The sequence below is a fragment of the Anser cygnoides genome, chromosome 9 (genome assembly GCF_040182565.1).
Source record: "Anser cygnoides isolate HZ-2024a breed goose chromosome 9, Taihu_goose_T2T_genome, whole genome shotgun sequence".
NCBI lineage: Eukaryota > Metazoa > Chordata > Aves > Anseriformes > Anatidae > Anser > Anser cygnoides.
The window spans coordinates 15856377-15878720 of NC_089881.1; the positions used below are offsets into that span (position 1 = coordinate 15856377).

At 42.6% G+C, this 22344-nt stretch overlaps 1 protein-coding gene across 13 annotated transcripts in view; it reads right to left on the reverse strand.

Moving 5' to 3' along the window:
• Nucleotides 1-463: 463 nt before the first annotated feature.
• LPP (LIM domain containing preferred translocation partner in lipoma) overlaps nucleotides 464-22344 on the reverse strand; it is a 336281-nt gene continuing 314400 nt past the window's right edge. For all 13 annotated transcript variants that reach the window (XM_067002299.1, XM_067002298.1, XM_067002300.1 and 10 more), the window contains 3 exons: nucleotides 20355-20533; nucleotides 17480-17600; nucleotides 464-15409 (listed from right to left, as the gene is read on the reverse strand). In XM_067002299.1, coding sequence (XP_066858400.1) covers nucleotides 15281-15409; nucleotides 17480-17600; nucleotides 20355-20533 — 429 coding nt within the window. In that variant the 3' untranslated portion in view covers nucleotides 464-15280. The remainder of the gene's footprint in view (nucleotides 15410-17479; nucleotides 17601-20354; nucleotides 20534-22344) is intronic.

Here is a 22344-nt window from a genome sequence, read left to right on the forward strand (position 1 = left end):
CAAACCACACTTCTACCCTCCCCGTAGTACTATGAATAATGCTCCTCCGTTCAGCTGCAAAGCAAGGTGCTTGGCTCTGCTGCCACCCCATCACAACTCAGCCTTGAGAATACTTGTGGGCAACCTCTGCACGTTAACCCACCTCTGCAGATTACCTCACGGCTCAGGAATGGAGTGCTCGCTTCTGCGAAAGCACACGTTTGTGAGAACAGCCCCGAATTTGTATGAGATGGTCAGTAAAAGCAGGGTGTAGCCTCTCTTGTGACATATCTCTAGCATCCTTGCATCACCCAGCAGTGAAAAAGGCTCACTCTGGAATTAAGCATGTTAAAGAACCGCACAGTGAAATTTTGAATGTGAAAGAGAAAGATGAAGGATATGAAGCATAATTGCAGGTGGAGGTTGGGAGAAAGTAAATACCATTCGACTTGAAAAAATAATTTCACACACTAGCAAACAAAAATGAAATTTATAAGGAGTTTATTGGATTGGTAAAATGTAATAAAAAAGCATTTGTGATACTTCTTCTGCAAAGAAAAAAGGCATCTGGCGATTTTGCATATTTATTTTCCCTTACAAAACATTAGAAAAGCATAACTGATAAAATAAGGATAACAACTGAGAGAGCAGAGCAAAGAGGAAAATACATCTCAATATAATTGGATAATGCATAATAAAAATACAGAAAACACATGCTTAAAACAGCTTTCATTCTCTTACAGTAAAAAGTCATTTTACGTGTTGAATAAAAAATATACGCCGGTTGCTCTGAAAATTGCAGTTTAGAAGAGGTAACTAGCTGAGAACAAAATATATATATCTATATATATTTATAAATATAGAAAATGTGTATATGCTGTATCTGTCCTCAGAACAAACTGGAATAAATGGTTTTCAATTCATGCACACAAGTTACCAGAGAAAAAACTTCATATATAACCTAGCAGACCGATCCTGTAAGGTGCTGATTGCATTTCCTGAGTGCCCTCAAAGCCCTGTGGAAGTAGTCAGTGAAGGAGCTGAGTGGGCTGGTGGGTTCAGTGAGAAGGGAGGGGACTCAGCCTCTCACGGGAGGTGCATTCAGCAACTTGCAGGATTCGTGACAACTCCAATGACAGCAGGATCGGGCCCCTCACAGACTTGGGTGCTGCTTGTGCTCAGCAAGGGGTAACGCTCTGGTCCCCCCATGCTCTGACAGACAGGAGACCAGTCCCAAAAGCTCAAGTAATGTTACTTCGTTAGGATCTGAAGGCACGGAGTTTGCAGCAGAAGGCATCCCTTGTACAGGGAATGCCTCCTCGCACCCCTCTCTTGCCCAGATACCCAGGCTAGTGATTCACATTTAAAGGAAGATGCTTCCCATGCCACTGAGAGCCTCTCTGCTGCTGCAGAACCAGGAGAAGGGCGAGCAGCCACGCTCCCCTCCCAGCTGCACCAAAGGAAACAACACAAAATCCACTCTATCTCAAGGGCTAAACCAACAGCTACCAGAAAGCTGAAATACCATCTCAAACCTGGCCTAATCATCCACTACCCATTAATATCCACCCAGTAAACATCATCACCAGCGAACCCTAGAGCAGACAGGTCTACAGCTGGCAGGGATAGGCCCAAGCATAGCAGCAACAGAGGGCGAATACATTCCTGGGGGCATGCCCTCCTTGCAGTTTGGAATAGCTAAGCAGATCTCCCAGCCCATGAGGCATTTAGCCAAGAGGAATCCTTCTGGAATGACCCACATGTGGTTCGGACCCCCTGGTGTCAACCCACAGGTAAAGCCAATGTTAGGGATTAGGCTCTGAAATGCAACACATCTCTGCTGTTGGTTCTGAGCAGGAAGGTGCCGTTACCGACACTGCACTATCGGTACTCTGCCTCTCATTTCACTAACTGGAAGGAAGGCACCTGGAGGCTGCCCTCCAGGCTCTCTGGCAGTCCAGAACACAAACCACAGTGTGGGAAATTATAGGACCCTTAAGAAAGTTGAATTTTCACCAAGGCATATCCTATCTAGCAAGGTCAAGAGAAAATCCAAGCATGAATTTGCTCTGCCCATACCTAGGACGATTCTCAGTCCCCACTCTTCCAGAGGGACAACGGGGGTCATGGCGGTGCAGTCCCAAGCATCAAAGAATCACAGAATCAGAGCCTTCCCTTTGCGGCATTTCCAATAAAGCTTGCATTTCCTCTCCAACTGCAGCTGGAAAAGAGCTTCCTAAAACATCTTTTTGGGGATTCAAAGTGAAAGCACATCAGCCTTTTTAACACAGTAGTGCCAGTCAAACACCCAGCCTTTGGTTCACCTTTGAATTTTCTCCTCTAACGTTGTACAAAAAAGTAGATAATGGAGACCTTATAAAAGCCAATATTAAGCAAATAAAATCTCCAGATATGAATGACTCTGGAGCTCTGACAAGATTGAGATGTTGAAGGAGATACACCCTAGTACCTCCACTGCTGAACAGTTGTCTACCAGACAAGGTGGTGTAGTAAACAAGACAACAAGCTTTGCTCATCCCAATGGAGAACAAACAGATGCTCAAAATTAACCGCCTACTGCTTCTGTTCTGTATCACTCTTATGGTTCTCATCCCTGCTTGGCATTAGGGTTATTTCTCTGCTGCCCATGAACGACTACCACAGGTCTCTGAAAAGGCACATTGTGAAGAAAGTGGAATATATTTTTTTGTAAAGGCAACTCAGTTAATGACCTACTCCCCATCTTGCTGGTTGTGCTGCTTAGATGCTTGTCAGGTGCTTAGCTACTTGGCCACTGGGCACATTAGAAATACTACTTCTATATGGATAGATCAAAGAACTAGATCAGGCTCAAAGGACAAGGCAGAAAACATCCCTTTGCCCAAGTGGAATTGGCTTCCTACCCATGCAGAGCTGTCAGTAATGCACTGGCAGATGTGAAGCAGTGCCTCAGTTCTGTGCTTTCAGTTGGTACCATCTCTAATTGAAACAAACCACAACCTCTGGCTGTGCATTTCCGTAAAGCTGCTCATCTCACACAGCCCTGAATGAAACGTTAGCACAAAGGCAGCCTAATTGGAGCAGGATCCCCCTCCCCTTCCCTGCAAATCTTAATCACTGCACAGAAAACCCAGAGCTAACGGCAGAGAGAAAACACCTGTTTCTGGCAAAATACCTGCACTACAAAGACAGGATCAAGCCCTAGACTGGCTGCAGACTCAGCACAGGCAGCAGCTCTGGATATGGAGAGGATGAGGTGGGCCTTGGTTCATTAGGAGGATTTCCTCAGCCCTAGATCTGCACGGAACAGGCTACAGCCGTGTGGCAAGCCGGAGCAAACATCCGCCGAGGAGGTGCTGGGCTCTAGTTTAGGCAACATGCCAGAGGGTGGCTTTTTTCTCATTCTTGATTGAGCAGCTGCCACCAAGGAAGAATATAAAAGCAATGAGGAACTACAATGAATGCCCATCTCCCTTTCATTTTGAAATCCGAGCACTTTCCCAAATGAAGGCATTCCTCCCACATAGACTTCATATTTGGAAAACTTCCCCGTATCAGAACTGGAAAATATTCTGATTGCATTTTCTAGTCCTAAAATCTGGGTGTGCTTTCCTAAAGAGTTCCTAACTTTGTTTTAATTCAGTGCCCAAAACAAAATGGTTCTGGACCATATAAGGATCAGATCAAGCCTAGGACCCAGCTAGAAATTGAATTAAAAAAAAAAAAAAGACATCACTAAAGAGCACTTGGTCCTGACTACCAGAAATGCTGAAAAAGCAAAGCTTCTGTACAACAAAATTAGCACAAAAAGCAGAAACTTAGCCACTAAAAAAAAAAAAAAGAGCAATTATAACCTTTAGTCTTTGCCATGTTTATTATTTTCACCTCTCTGCTCCCAGATGAAATGGGGCTGCTCAATTCTCTTTCCAATTCAAGCCGGCCTTGCTCGCTGGGCTGTCCCGCTGCTGGCACGGACCTGCGGAGACACGACTTCCTGCACCTCGGGGGAATGCTGAAGTGGGGCTATTTTTTAAACATCAAACTATTCCTGTTCAACATACACTCTGCTACCAAAAATAAAACAAGCATCCGAGTCTTTAAACAAGCGGACTGACCCTTTATAGTTTCACAACAATATTTTAAACCTGGGGTAGGCGGGATGGGAATGGGAATACATTTTCCTACTTAGGGCAAATAATGAGGAAACCTACATTTCTGGATACGAAATGCTGGGTATTAACAAATCGGAGGGCTGTTGCTGAGCCCGTTCTGCCAGCCAGCCCCTGTGAGAAAAAAACAGCAAGAAGGTTTTTTTTTTTTTTCACTGATGAACTTAGAATGAAAAGAGGGGCAACACACGGGAAGGGAAGAGGAAGCCAGGTACATGGCATGGAAATGACTTGCCTGGAGCAAGCACACAAGTAAGCAGAAAAACGGCAAATACAACCTGTCTCCTTATTCCCTTTAGCCTTGTTCCCCCAAACTAGTCTGGGAACAAACGGTGGGAAGAGGAGGGGGGAGCAGCAGTCAGAGCAGGGCAGATGCTCCAGTTTAAAGCGTATCTTCCCGAAGAGGAACCGAGGCTGGGGGCAGGGGAGATGGCTATTATTAATGTCCTTCCGTATATAGCAAAGCAGACATCCTGCATAATGGCAACACAATACATCAATAATAGCCCAAGAATAGCTTCCTACCGTTTTTTTCCCCTGACAGTTAGAAACATAAAGAGAAAAATCAAGCTGCTGAGATAAATAGCTGAGTCTCCACCCCCACCTCAAATTGCCTTGGCATATTTTAAGAGATAAATGGTTCTATGAGAAATTTAAATAGCTTTCTCTTTTCTTTTTTGGCAGCTGCAAGAACTGGGTCAGGTGTAGAAATTATTAATTTTGAAGCCTGAAAAACCCATGTTTGAAAGTAAGTTTTTTTTTCCCTTTAAAGCGTCAACTTTCTTAGAAGTAGAGTTAGAAAAAATTAAAAAATAATTGTGCTTTCTTTTTTTTTTTATAAGTCATACCAAAAATAATTAAATAACAGTGCAAGCTGCAGAAAAGGGACGATTTGCATAACGCTTTAATGGACATTAAATGTATCCATAGTGGGTTGCTAACATTTTTTGCACAGAATAACAGTATTTGCACAATGGCTTTTGTTCCTCTTGATCAAACATAGCGCTGGGAATATGGCTTGAAGGAAAAGACTGGGGGACACCCCTCTCAAGTTCTACCCTGACTCGAGAACACATTTTAAAAGAGAGAAGAGACAACCGTGGGAGCGACCAGCACCAAGGACTTTCGCAAGGAGCTCATTTCCTCATTGCCAGGCCTCAGGACTGACATGCCAGGGAGCTGACCTGCTTGAGGCCTGCTTGCTGGTGCTCAGTGCTGGTCAACCTGGTGCTGAGCTGTGGGTAAATCGCTGCCTTCCACTTCCACTCAGGTTACTGTTGTTTTACATCGGTATCAGCATTTGTAGCTCAGCTACTCTGAATGCTGCCAAAAGCCATCTCCCTCCTTGTGTCATATCTGGAAAGATCTCTTTGCAACCATAAGATCCTGAATCTTACCAAAAAGAAAGGCGAAATCCTGTAGAAACAGCTTGGAGCAAAGACATGCTGATATATAAACTCCCTTGCAGGATAGTACACTAGTTAAGACCTGTAAAAGGTTCAAATTTCCAGTCCTACAAAGACTCTGAGATCTCGAAAGATACACAGCTGGCGCACAGCCCGCTCCCTTTGCTACATGCCTGGTAAAAATCTCTTCTGTGTCCCAAAGCAGGCAGATACGTGAGGAGGAGGATGCCTCATTGCTGGATCTCCGCAGGGCTCGCCGCTTGTGCTGTTCTTCCCTTAGTGACCAATCAAAAATTTAAAAGGTGACAAAGACACATGTAAATAGAACTGCAATGCCTAGAAAGTCAGAGCACAGATAGGATCAGAAGACAGACTGTAATTACAGGCCCTGCTACTTATTACATAGGCCAGTTGTGTTACATGAGCTTTCTGTGGAAACTTCCTGTGTAATTAATAAAGGAGAAACAAAATACTTTTGCAATCACTTTTCTAGATTTCACTGTGGGGGTCCAATCCTGCCATCCTGGATTAGCTCTAATCATAGTCAATCTTTCTCTGCATAAACTGAAGGCATCTGTTCTGTAAGACGTGAAAAAAAAAAGAAAAAAAAAACTTATTGCAAACCTACACCACGCAATCAAGAAGGAAAGGAAATCGATCCTGAAAACCCCCACCCAGATTGTAATCTGACAATGTTTTCAAGACATCTGGCAAAAAAGGAGAAGAAAGAAGAATGTTATGAAATATTTAAAACCCTACTTCCGTCAGGAATACATGAGAGGGGAAAGGTGAATTTGAAAAGGCTGCATTATTTTTAAGCCAAAAATGAAAGCACCACTGTTTGCGTAGGAGCACGAGATGCCCTTGGCCCAAGCCAGAGCTGTCCTGAGAAAAAGCACCAGGCACTGATTTAACAGGGGCTGGCATGACGAAGTCCAGGCTGCAGATGAACAGGGCCAAAGAAGCTGTCCTGCACACCATGGCATGCACCATGGGACTTCAAGGATAAGGCAAATGAGAGCGTTGATAATACAGTAAAATATCTGAGTGTACACAGCCCATCACTGATCCTCATCTAAAGCTTCAGTCAGATTTTCAACAGAGATGGGAAACAGATGCAAGGAAGGATTTCTCCTAAAAACATTTCTCTTACTACTGAGATTCTTACTAAAGACCCAAACTGCCCTGTGAGATCTGAGATGCACTGAGTGGCACTTTGCTTTGTTCCTGCATCCAGGATCTTGCCCTCTCCACCTGCAAATCCCCACCAGCATGAAGAATGTCTCCAGAAAGATCTTAGCCAAGCCTGACCGCTGGGCTAACCGGCCAGGCTGAGCAACCTGCACCACCAAAAGCAGGTTGAGGCTGTACATCAGGAGGGGAGCAATGAGGCAGACAGATGTGCAGGAGTTAGGATGCTCAGCAGCGCCTTTGCCTTGGTTACATCCACCTGCCTGCAGTACAGTTCCAGTGGAAACCATAAAAGACTTCAGGACAAGTGCTGGGCATACAAATGGGATCAAAACGGTCCTGATAAGCTGAAACAAAAGACACTTTGGAACAAAACTGGCACGGCCACAATCCCCACAACGCTTGTGTAAGACAGCAAGAAAGAACGCCTAGAACGTATTTATCAAAAGCCATTTTATGCAGATTTTTCCTTCTGAATATTTAAGATGTGGTGAATATTAAACTTCAGAGATTCTTAATACGTTCCAAAGCCCCATGGACCTTTGAAATGCTAGCTCGTCAATATGCAACATCTAATCTTGTCAAAAAAAAAAAAAAAGAAGGGAAAAAGAAAAGCTATTTATCCTTTGCTCATAGAGGTTACAGAAAGAATCCCAAGAAAAAAAAAAAAAACAACCAAAAAATCAAACTTCCAGCATCTTATGCAATAGGTTAAATTTGCACTGGTTGGGAAAGTTTCACTTTCTGCAAGGAAAAGGGAAAGTGCCTGTATGCGCGTTGCTGCTGGAAGCTTCTTCTAAAGTGTGAGGCTGAAACTGTGTAGCTGGATTACAGTAAGTAGTTTATTAAGAAACCAAGGCTTGTGGCTTTGCATCCTGTTTCAGTCAAATGTAGTCTCAGGATCCCCCCTCCACAGGCCAGCAGACAGTGCGCCACCTAAAAATCCATTCTTGTCCAAAACACTGTGGTTAAAATGGCTTTGCTTGTTTATAAAGTTTAGTGTTTCGTATCGCTTGCATCTGACCTTCAGCAGAAAGAAAAGCTCAGTTAAATTGTGCAAATATGTACCAAATGGGAGCAAGGGAAAGCGGCCAAAAATGCTGCATGAGCTTTTGCAGGGCTGCAGCCTTTTAGGAGCACCAGTGAGATGAACTGGATGAGAGGCCAAATTGATTTAGGCTGCAGGCAGGAGCTTTAAAACACCATGACATCCAAATTCACAAAGAAAATGTTCTGTTACTGCAACCCCAAATTTCCTGCACATGAAAACACTGTTTTCTTTCATCTTTGGGAGATGCTCATTCTGTAATCCGACATTTAAAAATGAACAAACAAACAGGAGTCAGCTGACAAAGGATTCTTGCTGGTGAATGGAAGTAGGTCACCGAGTGTTCTGCCTTTACAGCCTGGCTTAATATTAGTGTCGTACACAAAACAGTAACAAAACTGTGCTGGAGACAGGGAAAGGACTCTAATTTTGTCTTTTCTATGAAAATTAGCATTAACATTCTGCATTAATGTGCAATGCCTCCCCAGTACCCGATATCTGGATAATTAAAAAAGAAAAACACAAAGCAAACCACGCACTAAATTAAACAACAACAAAAAACCCTTACTGGTCAGCCTGCATTTAAAGACATCTAAGTATGAGTAATCGAGCAGAGAGGAATTTTCCTGAAGGAACATAAAAGAAAATGAAAGCTCCACATACAAGACCAAATAAAATCTTCTGTCTCTCACGAATGCAAATGTTGGCTGCCCTTTTACACAAACATATTAAAGGAATAAAACTGGAGGAAAAGAAATAAAAGAGGGAAAACTAATAAATTCATTTTTGGAGAAAAAATATTTAAAAACAAACTATCCTTCAAACAAATTTCTTCATGATAAGTCCCTGCAATCATGTGGTTCTAAATTACATGGTTAAATATGACTGAAAAAGTAAGGCACAATTTCACAATCATTTTAAAAGCAATAATTATAATCATTTTCTTTGATATCCATATGGCAGGCCACTGATACTATGGATGCGCAAAACTACTTGATTAAAGATCTGGAAAAGTTTTTCCGACTACTAGCTAAGCCTTGCAATACCTCTGTGAAGTAAGTAACATACCACCTTCACTACAAGGACGAGAGCATGTTGAGCAAATGGAAAAAGAGGGTAAGATTGCCACTTGTGGACAAAAGGGAGGGCAGAGACAAAGCAGTAGAGCCTCCAAGCACCATGTTCCCAGTGAGGGATGTTAACCCCTGGAAATGTAAAGGTAATGACACCCCTGGGGCTTTTGTTTCCTTCCTCATTTTATGAAAGATCTACGCGTGAAGAGAAATGTAGACAAACAGCAAAACAGGAAAAAAAAAAAAAAAAAGAGTTTGGACTAAGAGCTCTTGATATCAGCGATCAGCCCATGGGATAGTTGCCTATACACGTAACACGAAGCCAAAAAGAGACCAGGAACACACAGCCAGGAACAAAGTCCAGGGGGTATAAGTAGCAGTGCTTAATATTTCAGCCTAAACATTTCTTAGTTGTAGCCCCACAACCACCTTACGTGTGCACGTGAGTCCGTATGCCAGAGTGGTCTGCAGGTGTTTGAGCTTAGTGTTTGCAAATCACAGCAGAGAACCTGCAAGCTGAAATGAGAGCTGTTCCCCAAAGGCCATCAGGAAACCTACTGAGCTTATGGCTTTCTCTTGGGTTTTTATATGTCAGGAGAACTTTATAATTCCACAAGTGTTAAGTCTTCTCTCTCTCGCAGCACTCGGAAGCACCAAATGCCAGACAGGCAATTGACTGTTGCAAACTCAAACTTGAAATGTTGAGGAAGACAGGTAATATTTCAAGAAACGTTTAAGGAGAAATGCCATTCCCAAGCCCAGAATGGTGAGGAAGTTCAATCGTACCTCTTGATCTTCATGGCAGCTGCAATAATGTGCTTATATTTTTCACTAATTTTAAGAAAAAAAATGCAATTGCCACATAAAAAGTCACAGGCACTCTCCATAGCCAAGCAGTCCATGGCTTTAAGAAAAACAAACCCAACAGAAGTAATGCTGTTATTTTAAGAAGAGTCACATTATTTGGATTGTTCTGGCAAAGGAAACAGTGACTTCAAAGTTAGTAAAGCCAGTCAAAAATAGGGGGGTAAAATACCTTGTGAAAAGTTTCAAAGCTTTTTTTCTTAAAATTTTACTTTACCAGGCCTAATACTGAATCATTTTCCAAGAACACGTGCTTTAAAAAAATAAAAAAGGGAATTTTTATCCAAAAAAGTTTTCAAAACCATTACAGAAACTTTAATTTACCAGCAGAAGAAACCCAAGAACTACAAAAAATGAGGGAGACATGGGTTTTTGAGAAATGAAAATATTTGTTAACAACTCTGAAATCTATTTAGATAAAAATTCAATATGGTTTTAATTATAACAGCTAGAAAAACTGTTGTGGATAACACTGAAAAGAGAGTATCTCATTTAAAAAACGGCACTTCTGACATCACATAATTTAGTGTAAAAATTGTGACCAGCTCTAACTGGAAATAGTGTTCTTGCTCACAGCTCTCTTAATTTGTACATTACTAACCTCCAGATAGTTCTAAGTAGTTCCTGCTATCCTTTGGCAACAAACCCTCAATTACCATCACTAGTGTTTTCTCTTGGGAATTTCACCACAGTGAGATTCTTCAGCACATCCCTCTGCTAGCCCTGACTTACAGTATTGAAAGTTATATCAAATGTAGTCAGCACAACTCTGGGAACAAATAGCAAATCAACGTGACGAACTGACTGCTGGAAACAGATATCAATAAAAAAAACAGTTAAAAACTCAAATCCTTTCTCAGCCAAGGCATCAGGTGTCTAACACGGTTACTGAAGGAAGGTGAAGACACAGTATTTCCTTCAAAGACTGTCTCTGGGGGTCCTGTTAGCCCACATTTGCCGGACTGTCTCAAAATCAAAAGGATCAATACCATAAACCCAGCATTTATCAGCCCTAAGCTAGGCTTGGCTCACCACAGCCTAGCAGGAAGGAGCAGGTTCAAAGAGATTTCAGTGTGATTTGTTGCATACTCTCTTCAGCTGCCACCAATTCTCTAAAAGACACTTTTTCCTCATTCTTCTCAGGCACATTTTGCTGGTAGGCAGAAAGTCAACTTGAGGCCTGTGTCTCAGGGAAGCCTTGCTCCTGCCGTCAGGCTGAACACTATCATGTAGAGTTCACTCTGATAAACACTTTGCTACTCCCACACCTCTATGATGAAGTCATTACCCAAGTGTTTTGCAGCTGTGATAAAAATCTAAACTAAAATATTAAAAAAAAAATTAAAGGTGCATTATCTGATATGCTAAAGCAATGGTGTTGCTTTCTGTTTTTAAAAGCAACGTTCAGGCAATGATTAAGGTAAGTGACAAAAAAACCCATCACATTCATAAAATACTAGTGTTAACCTTGGGGATATGCTTAAGGATTGGGCTGTAACCAAGGCAACCCAATCTTTCGGAGAAAGTTTAAGTAGTCACTTAAAGCCATGGTTCAAAGATACAGTAAATCTGGCTGGAGGGCTACTTACGACATAGGGAAAGTGCCACAGCCACCTGACACGAAGCACTGATCTTGTAATAACTCACCCCCCCATTCTCCACGTGTTGCATTGGGTCATCTCCTGTTTGCCCTCCTCCAGCCAGCATGAGGGCGACGCAGGAGCTGCATCGTGTGTTCAAGCTCATTTGACAGAAATTTGTGCCCACATCCTACCCAACTTGAATCTGCCTGACTGGGCGATACAGAATCAGTCTGGTATTAATGACTGTACACCCATGGCTTATGTCATACCATGCAATGGCTTTAAGCCTATGCTTAAACAAACCCCGTGGGCTTAAGCATTTTGCTAAATTAGAACCTGATCCTGGCCCCTCTTGGGCGCTATCTGGCCACACAAATCATGGGATCAGGCCCTACTTGCCAACAAATGCTCAAAAAGCCAAAGCAGCACAAGCAAAACCTCTGTAGACTCAAACAGAGATGTGTGATCTTCCAAATCTTTCTGAAAGGAACAGTTTCGACATTACCACAGGCACAAACGAAGTGATTTTTATCATGGCTAAGAAGTGCACCTTAAAAAAGCAAGGCCTCTTTGGCAAAATAAAGTCCTTCTTTGGAACAGATAAGTCAGGTTATATTACAAATATGTGATAAATATTGTGATGTAGCAATATCCCAGGGGTTCTTAATTACAGTTCAAGTAAGATAACTCCACCAACATTTCCTAATTAAACCCTGATGCATCAGAGGGGAGATTTCCATGCACAGGTGGGTGATGAGACCCTCAGTACATACGTGTACATATATGTATACATACATATATGCACTACCTTTCAAATATATTTATAGCAATTTTAGAAGCCAAAAGAACATGCATTAGAGAAAATGAAGATGAGCTTTTTGGACACTCACTCCTTCCAACAGGCAGATGGCTTTGGTGTTTCAGAAGTAAAAACAAAAGCACGACAGTACCTTTGCCCAGATATATCAGGTAGAGAAATTAGCCACAGTACCTCATATAACACTGCCCAATCTTTGTCAACTGCTTTCCATCCGTGGGGTATTTCATGTGTGAAAAGTTTGGCTCTCACCTCCCTGCACACCAGCCCAACTCACCACAGCACCCTAATAACACAGAGATTCAGATCTAGACCTCCTGGCTGGCCCTTGGCTTTGAAATGGGCTGGAATCCCAAACCTACATACCAGCAAACTTTTCTGGAAAAAGAAAACAGAACTCCAAAATCGGTAGTTTGGGCCAATCCATGATTAGTTTAATTCCCATAGCATCCCTGGGAAGTTGTAAAGAAACCTCGTGCAGAAGATGAGAAGCCGTATGACTTGCTCCAAGTCCAGCCTATGGCAGAGCCATAAAAGCCCAAGGGGCTCTGGACTTCAGTCCTCCTGAGTCGTGCCTGCCTGCAGACTGTGGCCAAATTAGCTCACTTCCATCAGTTACCCCACTGTTATTTACGAGAGTCTCATCAGCCACCTGATTTAACGCTAACAAGGAGGAAGTTCAGAGCTGTGTTTGCAGCCTGATGAATGGCTTCTTCTGTGCATGCCTGCAGAAATGTAAAATCCTCCATAGGGATACAACAAGTGTTAGCAATCCCAGCTCTGAATTCCGTTGTTTCTATGGGGTTAATTCAAACTGGATTTGCTCAATAGTTGCCAGGGTTTTTGACTGGTGGTGGTGGAGACTGCCTGTAAAGAAGCGAGCTCAGAAGTATCTTACGTGCCATGGTTCAGGGAGCAGGAGCCCAGATGGAATCTGGCAGAAGCCACAGTGCAAAAAAAGTCTGTTAACGTATAAGGCAGTAAAATTCTTGAAGGCCAGGGTAGAAATCTAGTATAAAAAGGCAAACTGCTTCAGCACAGTCACTACGGTGGAGAATGATTTCTATTGCTTAATGATGCCACCCTTCTACAAAGAAGGATTCATTTTGAGCTGTGAATTTTGGGAGTCTTCCCTGACACCAATGCAGCTTGCCAAAATACAGAAATACCTATCTGAAACCTCTGTTCCTTACACAGTTTGTATTTGAATTTACTGTATACAGCTAAAGCTATTACAGTTCACAGTGTTCTTCCATAAAGGTTAGTGCTAAACTGAAAGGAAATGCACCATTTGCCGGAGCTGCAGTGAGTATGTCATTTTTTTCTTCTTTGTTTCTTACCAGCCTAGCTCATCTAACTTTCCTTTTTTTCCAGCATTAGTAGGTATAATTATATCAGGCTTCTGTTATAGAGATTAAAGATGAAAGCACCGCATTCTCATTGCTTTTCAGTGGGTGCATGAAAAAAAATTTCTTGTAACACTGTTGAAAAGTGCCAGTTTGTCACTAATATGGTCAATCAGCCTGCAAATGTTTCAGTTCTGCTTCTTAATTTGTTAAGTGCAAATAAAGGTATTCTCTTTGATTACATCTGCAAATAAGATATTAATGTCAATTCAGTGATATGAAAATTACTCCCTCACTATGTAATTTGCACCTGAGTTATTAAGGGTTTCATGAACAAGAATATTATAGCTGCTCAGAGTGAGCTGCAAATTTATTATTTAATTAACAAAACAACAAAAAACACAAAAACTCCATCAACATGAGGGGAAAAAAAAAAGGTTATCTGTGCCCAGCTTTTTATTTACCTTGGCATATGTATTAACTCCGGACAGGAGATGAAAGTGCTGCTCCTGGCCCAGCACTCTTTTGCAATGACATTTTACCAGCGAGAAGTAATAAGTGGCTGGGATGAAAATGAAAGAAAAAAATGCTTGCTTTTTGGGTTGGCACAGAGAACAGTTTAACACCTTCTTTAACTTTTTTAAAGATAAAAATTGAACGACTGCATGTATTTAGAAAGGTCCTTTTGCCGTTGTTGAAATAAGATACCTTTTTTAATGAGAACTCCAGATTGTGCACGTTACCATCAGAGAAACATCTATCCCAAGGCCTGCTTCAATCCCTGTTACAGTTGAAGAAAAATCCTCCCCATCGCAATAAACAATGGAACAAGACTGCACTGCTTAAATATCTACCCAGAAACCAGCGCTGACATTGGTCCCACTATAATGAGTGGCATAAGATGTTTTTGAGCATCGCTTTCTGCACTGCAGTTCTATGTAGTCTTTTTTTTTAACTACTGGGATTTTTAAAAAGTGTTTCCAGCCCCAGATTCTTAAAAGACCTTCTCAATGAACAAGATTGACTTATACCTCTAGTAAATCAAAAGCACTGTGTGTGTGTGTGTGTGTGTGTGTAGTGTATTCAAGCTTATGTCTTTCTGTGATTGCTCATTTTGTGAATTGGAAGCATCACTACTGAATAAGTTTATGCAATAGCAAAATATAATTTCATAAGAAAAAGAAAAAAAACTATAGAACTGGAAGGGAATGGAGACAAGTAAGGGCCTAAGGCAAAAGATTCAGACAACAAATCTGTGTCCCAAATATACAAGGTCACATCTACACTCTTAGGCGCAGCATGGCTGAAGTTGTATTGTTTGTGATGTAATGAGAGGAGCACTGGTTCTACTCTCATACTGGTTTCATACCTTCTGTGACAGTGGAGCTACTTCTGCTGTGACCCAGATACTATTAAAGTCAAAGAGAAGCTCCCCTGTCTTCAGTGAGAGCTGATCAAGTTTTCAGAATGACTTAGGAAAAGGGTCTAGCTCAGCCACCTTTCACCAGTTCAGACTTCCTTCTACAGGCAGATAACTTAGGTGTTATCACCACTTGTCAGCATCAACTGCAGAGACAGCTGGTGGTCTGACTTGCCACCATCCTGGAGAATCACGTCTAAATTAGATGCCTATTGCAGGCAGTCTGAACGTGGCCTGAAGAACTGCCCTCTTGTTCCAACACCTTCCAGTTTTACCTTTTTTTTTTTTTTTAAACAGAGTTTCAGACCCTAGGCTGGAAAGAAATCATGCAAAGCTTGTGCAATTCCCCCAGAAAGGCATCCTGGGGAGGGTCACAGTTGATACTCAGAGATCAGTGCTGGCCTTGGCAGTCAGAGCCTGGATCCGAGCCGAGTTGCAGGTCTTGCAAAGGATGTGCCCGTCCAGAGGGTAACAGCCCTGATTGTCCCCTTCAGACAGGAGGCCGCCGCAGTCCTAGGAAACAAGCAAACAGCAAAAGCAAAGTAAATAAGAAATAAGAACAAGATTAAGCAAAGAATCTCTTAGTCAAAGAAGCTCTCTCCTCACTCTCCACCTTGTAACAGGATCCAGCCTGAGTCAGCGTAAAGCAGAAGCTGAGGTACGTGATGTCTTTCATGATTAAGCCATTTCCTGATAAGAGACAATGCTGCAGAGAAGATGGGTTCCCAAGCTCTCTGCTGAATTTAATCCAATTGAAAATAAAAGGAGATTACTCCCTTCACATTTCTGAGGAAGGAAAGGTCGTTGCATTGAAGAAAACATCAAACTTAAGCACATATTTAATAATGCAAAAAAAGATAAAAAAAAAAAAAGGAAGCATCCCCAGGAAGGAAGTTCAGTACTAATATCTGACTACAGGTAATCTCCTTTGGAAGAGTTAATGCCACAAAGCTACAGCATCCTTTCCAGGGTGACAGCTAAGCAAACTCCCTGCCTGTCTCCCATGACCAGAACTGCCACCTGTGTTTGTATTGCTGCTGGTGCAAAAGGGTGTGCCTGAGAGGAGGATTTCGCTGAGACAGGAACAGTGGAAACCCCAAAAAAAGGCCCAAGCACTGTCCCAGAGAACTCTATCTATATATTTTCAGGCTGACTTAAGTATAGCTGCTAGGAAGACTCCTCATTGCTCCTCACGGTGTGTGTGATCAGGCAATCATTTGGGCAAGGACTACTGATGGAGCTGCAGCGAGAGGATTACAGTTTGCTTAGAGGCCATGCTTCTTCATGATAAATCTGTCTTTGTAAATACACCTGGCAAGCAAGTGGTAGAAAAAGGAATGTAACTATTGCTCCACTTGAAATAGTTGAGGCACGTGGAGGTGAAGGCCAAAACACAGAAGGATTTTCAGAGATTGCAAAAGGCTTCTGTACCTCACTGATGTGGGAGTCTAGCTCTCATCTTTGTTGTCTTACCGACATGCGGTGCCTGTGGGAAGACCTGCATTATGCAGAGATCATAGCGCAGCAATCTCTGGAACAGCAAATCCACACGAATACTTCAGGTCAAGCCCGCAGCAGTTCAGTTGCCCATGAGATGATGCTCCAAGCTAATAATGTACTGTTTTGGGACCTATGTTGGACTTCACTGAGCCATGTGTCTGTCCTCACCTATCCACTGCACCTACTCCTGACATTCATGTATGAAGCCTAGGTATCTCAACAGCCAGCATGAAGAAATGCTGTATGATGAATTAGACTCTGCAAAATTTAGTGTACGAATGCCCCAATGCCTTATGAAAACTAGGCTTAAGTAATGGGCTGAACCCTGGATGCCAGTGTCAGACTGAGAAGTGAACCAGATGCCTCCAGTCTTAGCCAAGATCTTTAAGCCAGAGTCCATCCTTCTTTCCACTTGGATATTAAAACCTGCAACTGCGATAAGAAATACGTTCGGTCTCATTTTCTTACCCTGCCATCTGGCTGATATATTATCCAGCAAGTAACACTTGCATTGAGGAATTCTTGAAGGTTCTCTAACACAGCTGTTCTCACATGTTAATTGCTTTAAGGTGATTTTTCTTCTGTCTTCAGATTCTTACCATCAAAATTATATGAAGTGTGTAATGAAACTTAACAGGAAAGTAGCACAAAAAGCATTGCACTGAACAAGAATGATCATGTTTATGTGTCCATTAAAATTCTTCAACCCAGAGCCATATGTTGAGTTTCCTGTACAATCTTGCTCAAATTCTAACACACATTAGCTTTCATTTTAAGAACATAAACATGAGCAACGTTTGTGTCCAAGCTATAATTTATGATGCTCTCAAATATTAAGCTCTAATTAACTGAGTCACATTCTCTTGCTCTCCTAATGAACCTGTTATGAATAAGGGACCTGATTTTCTTCTCATTTGCGCTGATATAAATGAGGAAAAATTCCTTGCATGCTGGAGTCAATGAAGTAATTTGATTGTAGAGCCAGTGTTACAATAGGGTATGCCTGTCGTGTTTATAGCATGAGGCAGCGATGAAATTATACCAGCCTTTGCTTTCTCTCCTTCATGTGATTAGAATACTAACCTCACACCGGTAGCACTGGACATGGAAGTCACGATCCAAGGCGACAATGCGGACAGTCTCCTCTTGTCCTGGGGCCGGCATAATGGGCTCCTTACACACTGAACATCTTGGTGCAAATTTCCTGAAGAAAGAAGAGACGGCCCCAGTCATTCTCAAGCTCAGAGCAAAAGTTTTTGCTAACTGCACCAGCTAGGCAGAAATATGTGCCTGTGTATAAATGGCATACGCACGTGCACACATCACATTTTGCAGCTTTGCACAGCTGCCTCCTTGGAAAGAAGGCAGGAAGGAGCGCTTTAGTCTTACAATGCAATTTCAGGCTTGCAGAGTATTAAAGAGCATCTTGCAGACTATTAGGAAAGGTCTTAAAGAACACCTGACAGTCAGCAAAGCGTATTTTACCTGCCCTAATTAACAACTGAAGTACCTGTTGAGTCACCCATGACCGTGACACCTATGCACTGCCACAACCCTTAGGCTCAACCCTCAGCCTAACTCTAAGAAAGTTCATCCAGTTCCTAAGGTTAGAAAGATGAGCAGGATCTGCTCCAAAAGCATCTCTTGGAAAAAATAAAAATCAAATATTAAAAACAGGTGATTGGTGAAACAGGCCTTTGGTAATACAGGCAAAACAGGCCTTTTATTTTCCCACCTTATATTGTCCACTGCATGAACTTCTGGTTACTTCACGTATGTTCTGGTTTTGCTCCCCCATCTGCCCATGACAAGGGTTGATCTCTGCTCCCAGGCAGGTGGGCGTGCATGGGAACATTTAGCCTGTGGTGAATCATTACTTGCTGTTTTGGTTCAAAACATATTGGTACCAATTCTCTGGCTTCAAATTCTCTGCTCAGAAAAAAGAAACTTACACCTACAGAATCTGCTGCCATTTAATGAGAGACGGGGTCATGGGCTATGGAGTGACAGAGGATAATGCTTATAGCAAACATCAGAACACAAGGAGATCAAAGACCCTTCTCCTCTGAAATATCTAGGAAAGATTGACTTTGCCACCCAGCCTGTCACATGAACCACCCCAGAATTAACTAGCTTAAAAAAAAAAAAAAAATCTATCTGTACTAGGAATAAAGAAAAATATTAATTTCACTGGCAGCAGATGAAAGATGTCTGTGTAGCTGCGATCTAACAGAAAAATGAATTAAACAGTGGCGATAGTGAGCACTCTGAAAAATAACTTAAATGGATCAGGATATGACCGGAGCTGTAATCGCAGTTAATTATATGCTGCTTCATGCAGGCGCTTCCTTGTGCCATTTAGCTCAAATGCAGTGCTTAAAAATACTTCAACATTTCGCTGTCCAGGCCACTGCGGGTAATTCATTATGAGCCAAATATTAACTTCAGGGGCCCAGAAGTGACTCTTGCAGATTTCAAGGGAAGTGGATGTGCTCCTGGGGGCTCCAAGCTCAGGGGGTACCTAAGTGATGGCATGAGCATCAGGTACCGTTTTATTATCAAAACAATACACAAGATGCAGAATGCTTGACCTCCAGACCAGAACATCATTGCTGATCAATTAAAAAGGGGCTGGCCAAAGTCCTGCTGAATGCATGGCAGCCGGGCCAAAGACCTTCTGAATGTCCCACTAAGTCTCCTGCTACTCCCCATTATCTTTCCCTCAACCTTTTGTTCAATGATTTTATGTCCTTTGCTTGGAGTGATAACATCCCATTTTCCACTCTCAGAGCCCTGAGGTCCAGATCTGTTCACTGCCAAAAGACTTGAAGATGGACATCAGCTCTTGCTCCCATCCTTTCTCCAGAAGGCATGTGAACCTCAAGGCCTCCAAGGACTTGAAGAAGGAGCAGCCTCCAAATCATACCTGCTTTGGAGGAAAACCTTTCATGAGCATAACTGGTGCTTTAGCCCCGTGTTGGGCCTCTGCTCAGGACCAATTTTTATCTTACTCGTCTTCTGACACAGAAAAGCAAACCAGCACACAGCCACTTCAGCACCTGTCAATTAACCCGACCTATCTGAGCTCCAGGGAACATCCTCATGTTGGATTTTAACATGCGAGTTGATCGTGGCTGCTTCCCTTTCTGTCAAGTCAGTCTGCTTCTTTGAGCTTTCAGGCCCACGCACCGATGTCACGAGGCTCTAATTAAGTCTACCCCCTTAGAAATTAAGAGATAAATGGTTGAGATGTAAACTCACATTTGTCAGTATTGATTTCCTCTTATAATTGAGGGGTGTAATGTGTCTGTCTTTTCCATACAGGGGAAACATTTGTGCTCTGATTATATCTACCTGTCTTCCTTAGATTAGCTGTGATGATGGGGGTGGTAGCATGGCAATGACAGAAGCTATTTGCAACTATACCTTTCAACTTACTTTAAATAGCGGTTTCACTATAAATTATTACCAGGGCTGTATTTTTAGCAGCTTTAAAATCTAATTAGCAACCAGAAACAAGAAGAACTGTGAGCATCCTGTGGACACCTAGATCCCTCTAGCTGGTAAGCAAATACCTGCAGAGTCCAACTGCACAGGACCTCTCTTAATTGCTTGGTAGACAAAGGGGAGAGACATTGATGTGGAAGTGCAGGTACAGCCAGGGAAGGGAAATGTGCACGTGCTGCAGGGTGAGTGCAAAGCATTTAAAACAGACGAACACAGGGGATATTCATAAATTCAGATCTAAGCAAGATCAAGCATCAGCAGCTGCTAATCAATTAATCTTGCCTGTCAAAGCATGCCTGATTGAAGCAAAGCTCTGATGACTTCTTAAGAGTCTTCAGAGTAAGCGGCAGAGGGTCCAGAGCTTTTTGGACACTCAGCAAAAAGAAAGGGAGGATTTTTAAGAACAAAAGAGAAAGACAAGCAAAGCCACCGAGAGCAGCTTGGGACGTACTTATGGAAATCCTCGATGCAGTGGATGTTCCCACCGGCATCCACAGTGAAGGGGATCCCATCCAGGCTGCGATGGCACATCACACAGGTGAAGCAGTGGGGATGGTAGGCCTTCCCAGTGGCTCGGAGAATCCTTTCCATGATGGGCTTCGCACAGACACTGCATTGCTCCAGTGTGTTCTGCAAACCAAACATACACAACCAGACGTGAGCGTCATCTCAGCAAGACATTTACCATCAGGTGGGTGTATCCGAGACACTGCAGCTTCTATAGCCAAGAACACATGAGAGTTATGCAGCCCATGCTCCTGGATGCTTTGCCTCCATACTGCCCAACCTGGATGACCTTTTGCAGCTGAGTTATCAGAGACAACCTCCATGATGTGCAGTGCAAAGCTGAAACTCACACTCCTGGGGCTGTACAGAGACGCCTTAACTGTTCTGCAAATACACATCCCATAAAGAACCTTTATCTGCCTTGTTTGTAAATCTTAATCTTCTTCTCCCAGGAGGGAAACTAGTGATGAGTCTGGGGAGAAAACAAAACAGTGTCCACAACAAAAGCACCACAAAGACTGTTCAGGATGACCTCGTGATCACTTATCTCTATCCCCCCCGTGTCTGAGATGACTCTGAAATGCCCGCTCCAAAGCCATGCTCTTTTGCCTCACAAGTTTGATGTACCGGCCTGCTCCTGAAGCACTAGAGCCAAAAAAACACCTTTCAAGTGGGCTGCATTGAGTGATTCATCCCATTTCATCTCTCACTCAGCCCTACAGTCAGTTAGAGAAAGACCGACACAACTGCGCTTCAAACAGTTGCCCAGGAGGCACTCCAGCCCCTCTGCCACCAATGGGCAATTTACTATTTCAAACCGAGCACCCAAAAGGCACATGCCATGACTTGAGGGTGCAACACACATAGATGCTACCAGTAAATCTATGGCAATGCCCTGGGTCATTTCACTGGACTTTAGGAAAGCAAATTTCACTCAGTAGTCTTGCTTGATGAACCCTAGAGATTTCAAATGATGTTACCAATCAATGTTTGAATCCTGGATGAGACAGAACACCTATGATTACAATACTGATTATGACTGAAATACACAGAAATGAGGAGAGTAAAAAAAAAGGAAAGGAAAAAAAATAATGGCACAGAAATATAAAAAGCTGCTGAAAGGCAGCTCACGTTGACAAACACAGGAAGGCTGAAGTTCTGCTTCCTCATGCAACAAAATTCCCAGGGAAAATAGTGCTTTGACTGACCGCACTGTTATTGCTTCTCTGAGCCAATATTCTCAGGGGTAAGATCCAGTCCTTACATGTGCAGCCAAGACGTATTGTCAGGAGATGAATCACCCAGGAACTCAGAGAGGTTACTTCTGCACTCACACATACGCTGTTGGACATTATCTCTAGGCTGCAAATCACCAGTGCGATACAAACATATAAACACACAGGTTTGTATCAGAAGATCAAAAGGATTGTTTTTGGAAAGCCTGATACAAAAAGTCCTGAATTTCAACCCGTTTGAGAACTGTCTAACACATTTGTAAAGAGAGCACAGCCAGACTAGCCTTGGTTTCAGACTGGATTTTGCTTTATGCTTTGTAATAATGGGCAGGAAAGAATTATTGCTGGCCTTTCTGTCTGGTTACTGTCACCATCATCATCATTATAACAGTAGCTGGTATGCCAGAAAAAGCAAGGTCAATAATTTTCTCCTTGGAGGAATAACCTGGCAGAATTACCATTTCGCTTTGCATAAGCAGATCACATCATCTCAGTCCACATCCCTGCTGCTCTCTGTACTGCCAAGGAAGGAATGCTGTGTATCTGCAGATGCTGAGGGAAGATTGTGCCACTCGTAAGGCATCTATGACAACTTCTGAATACGTACAGGTACGGAGCATTTGCCTCACCAAGTCACTGCTTGCCTCGTTTCCAACGGTTGCCAGCAACAGAGGCCAAGGGCAAATGAAATCAGGACAA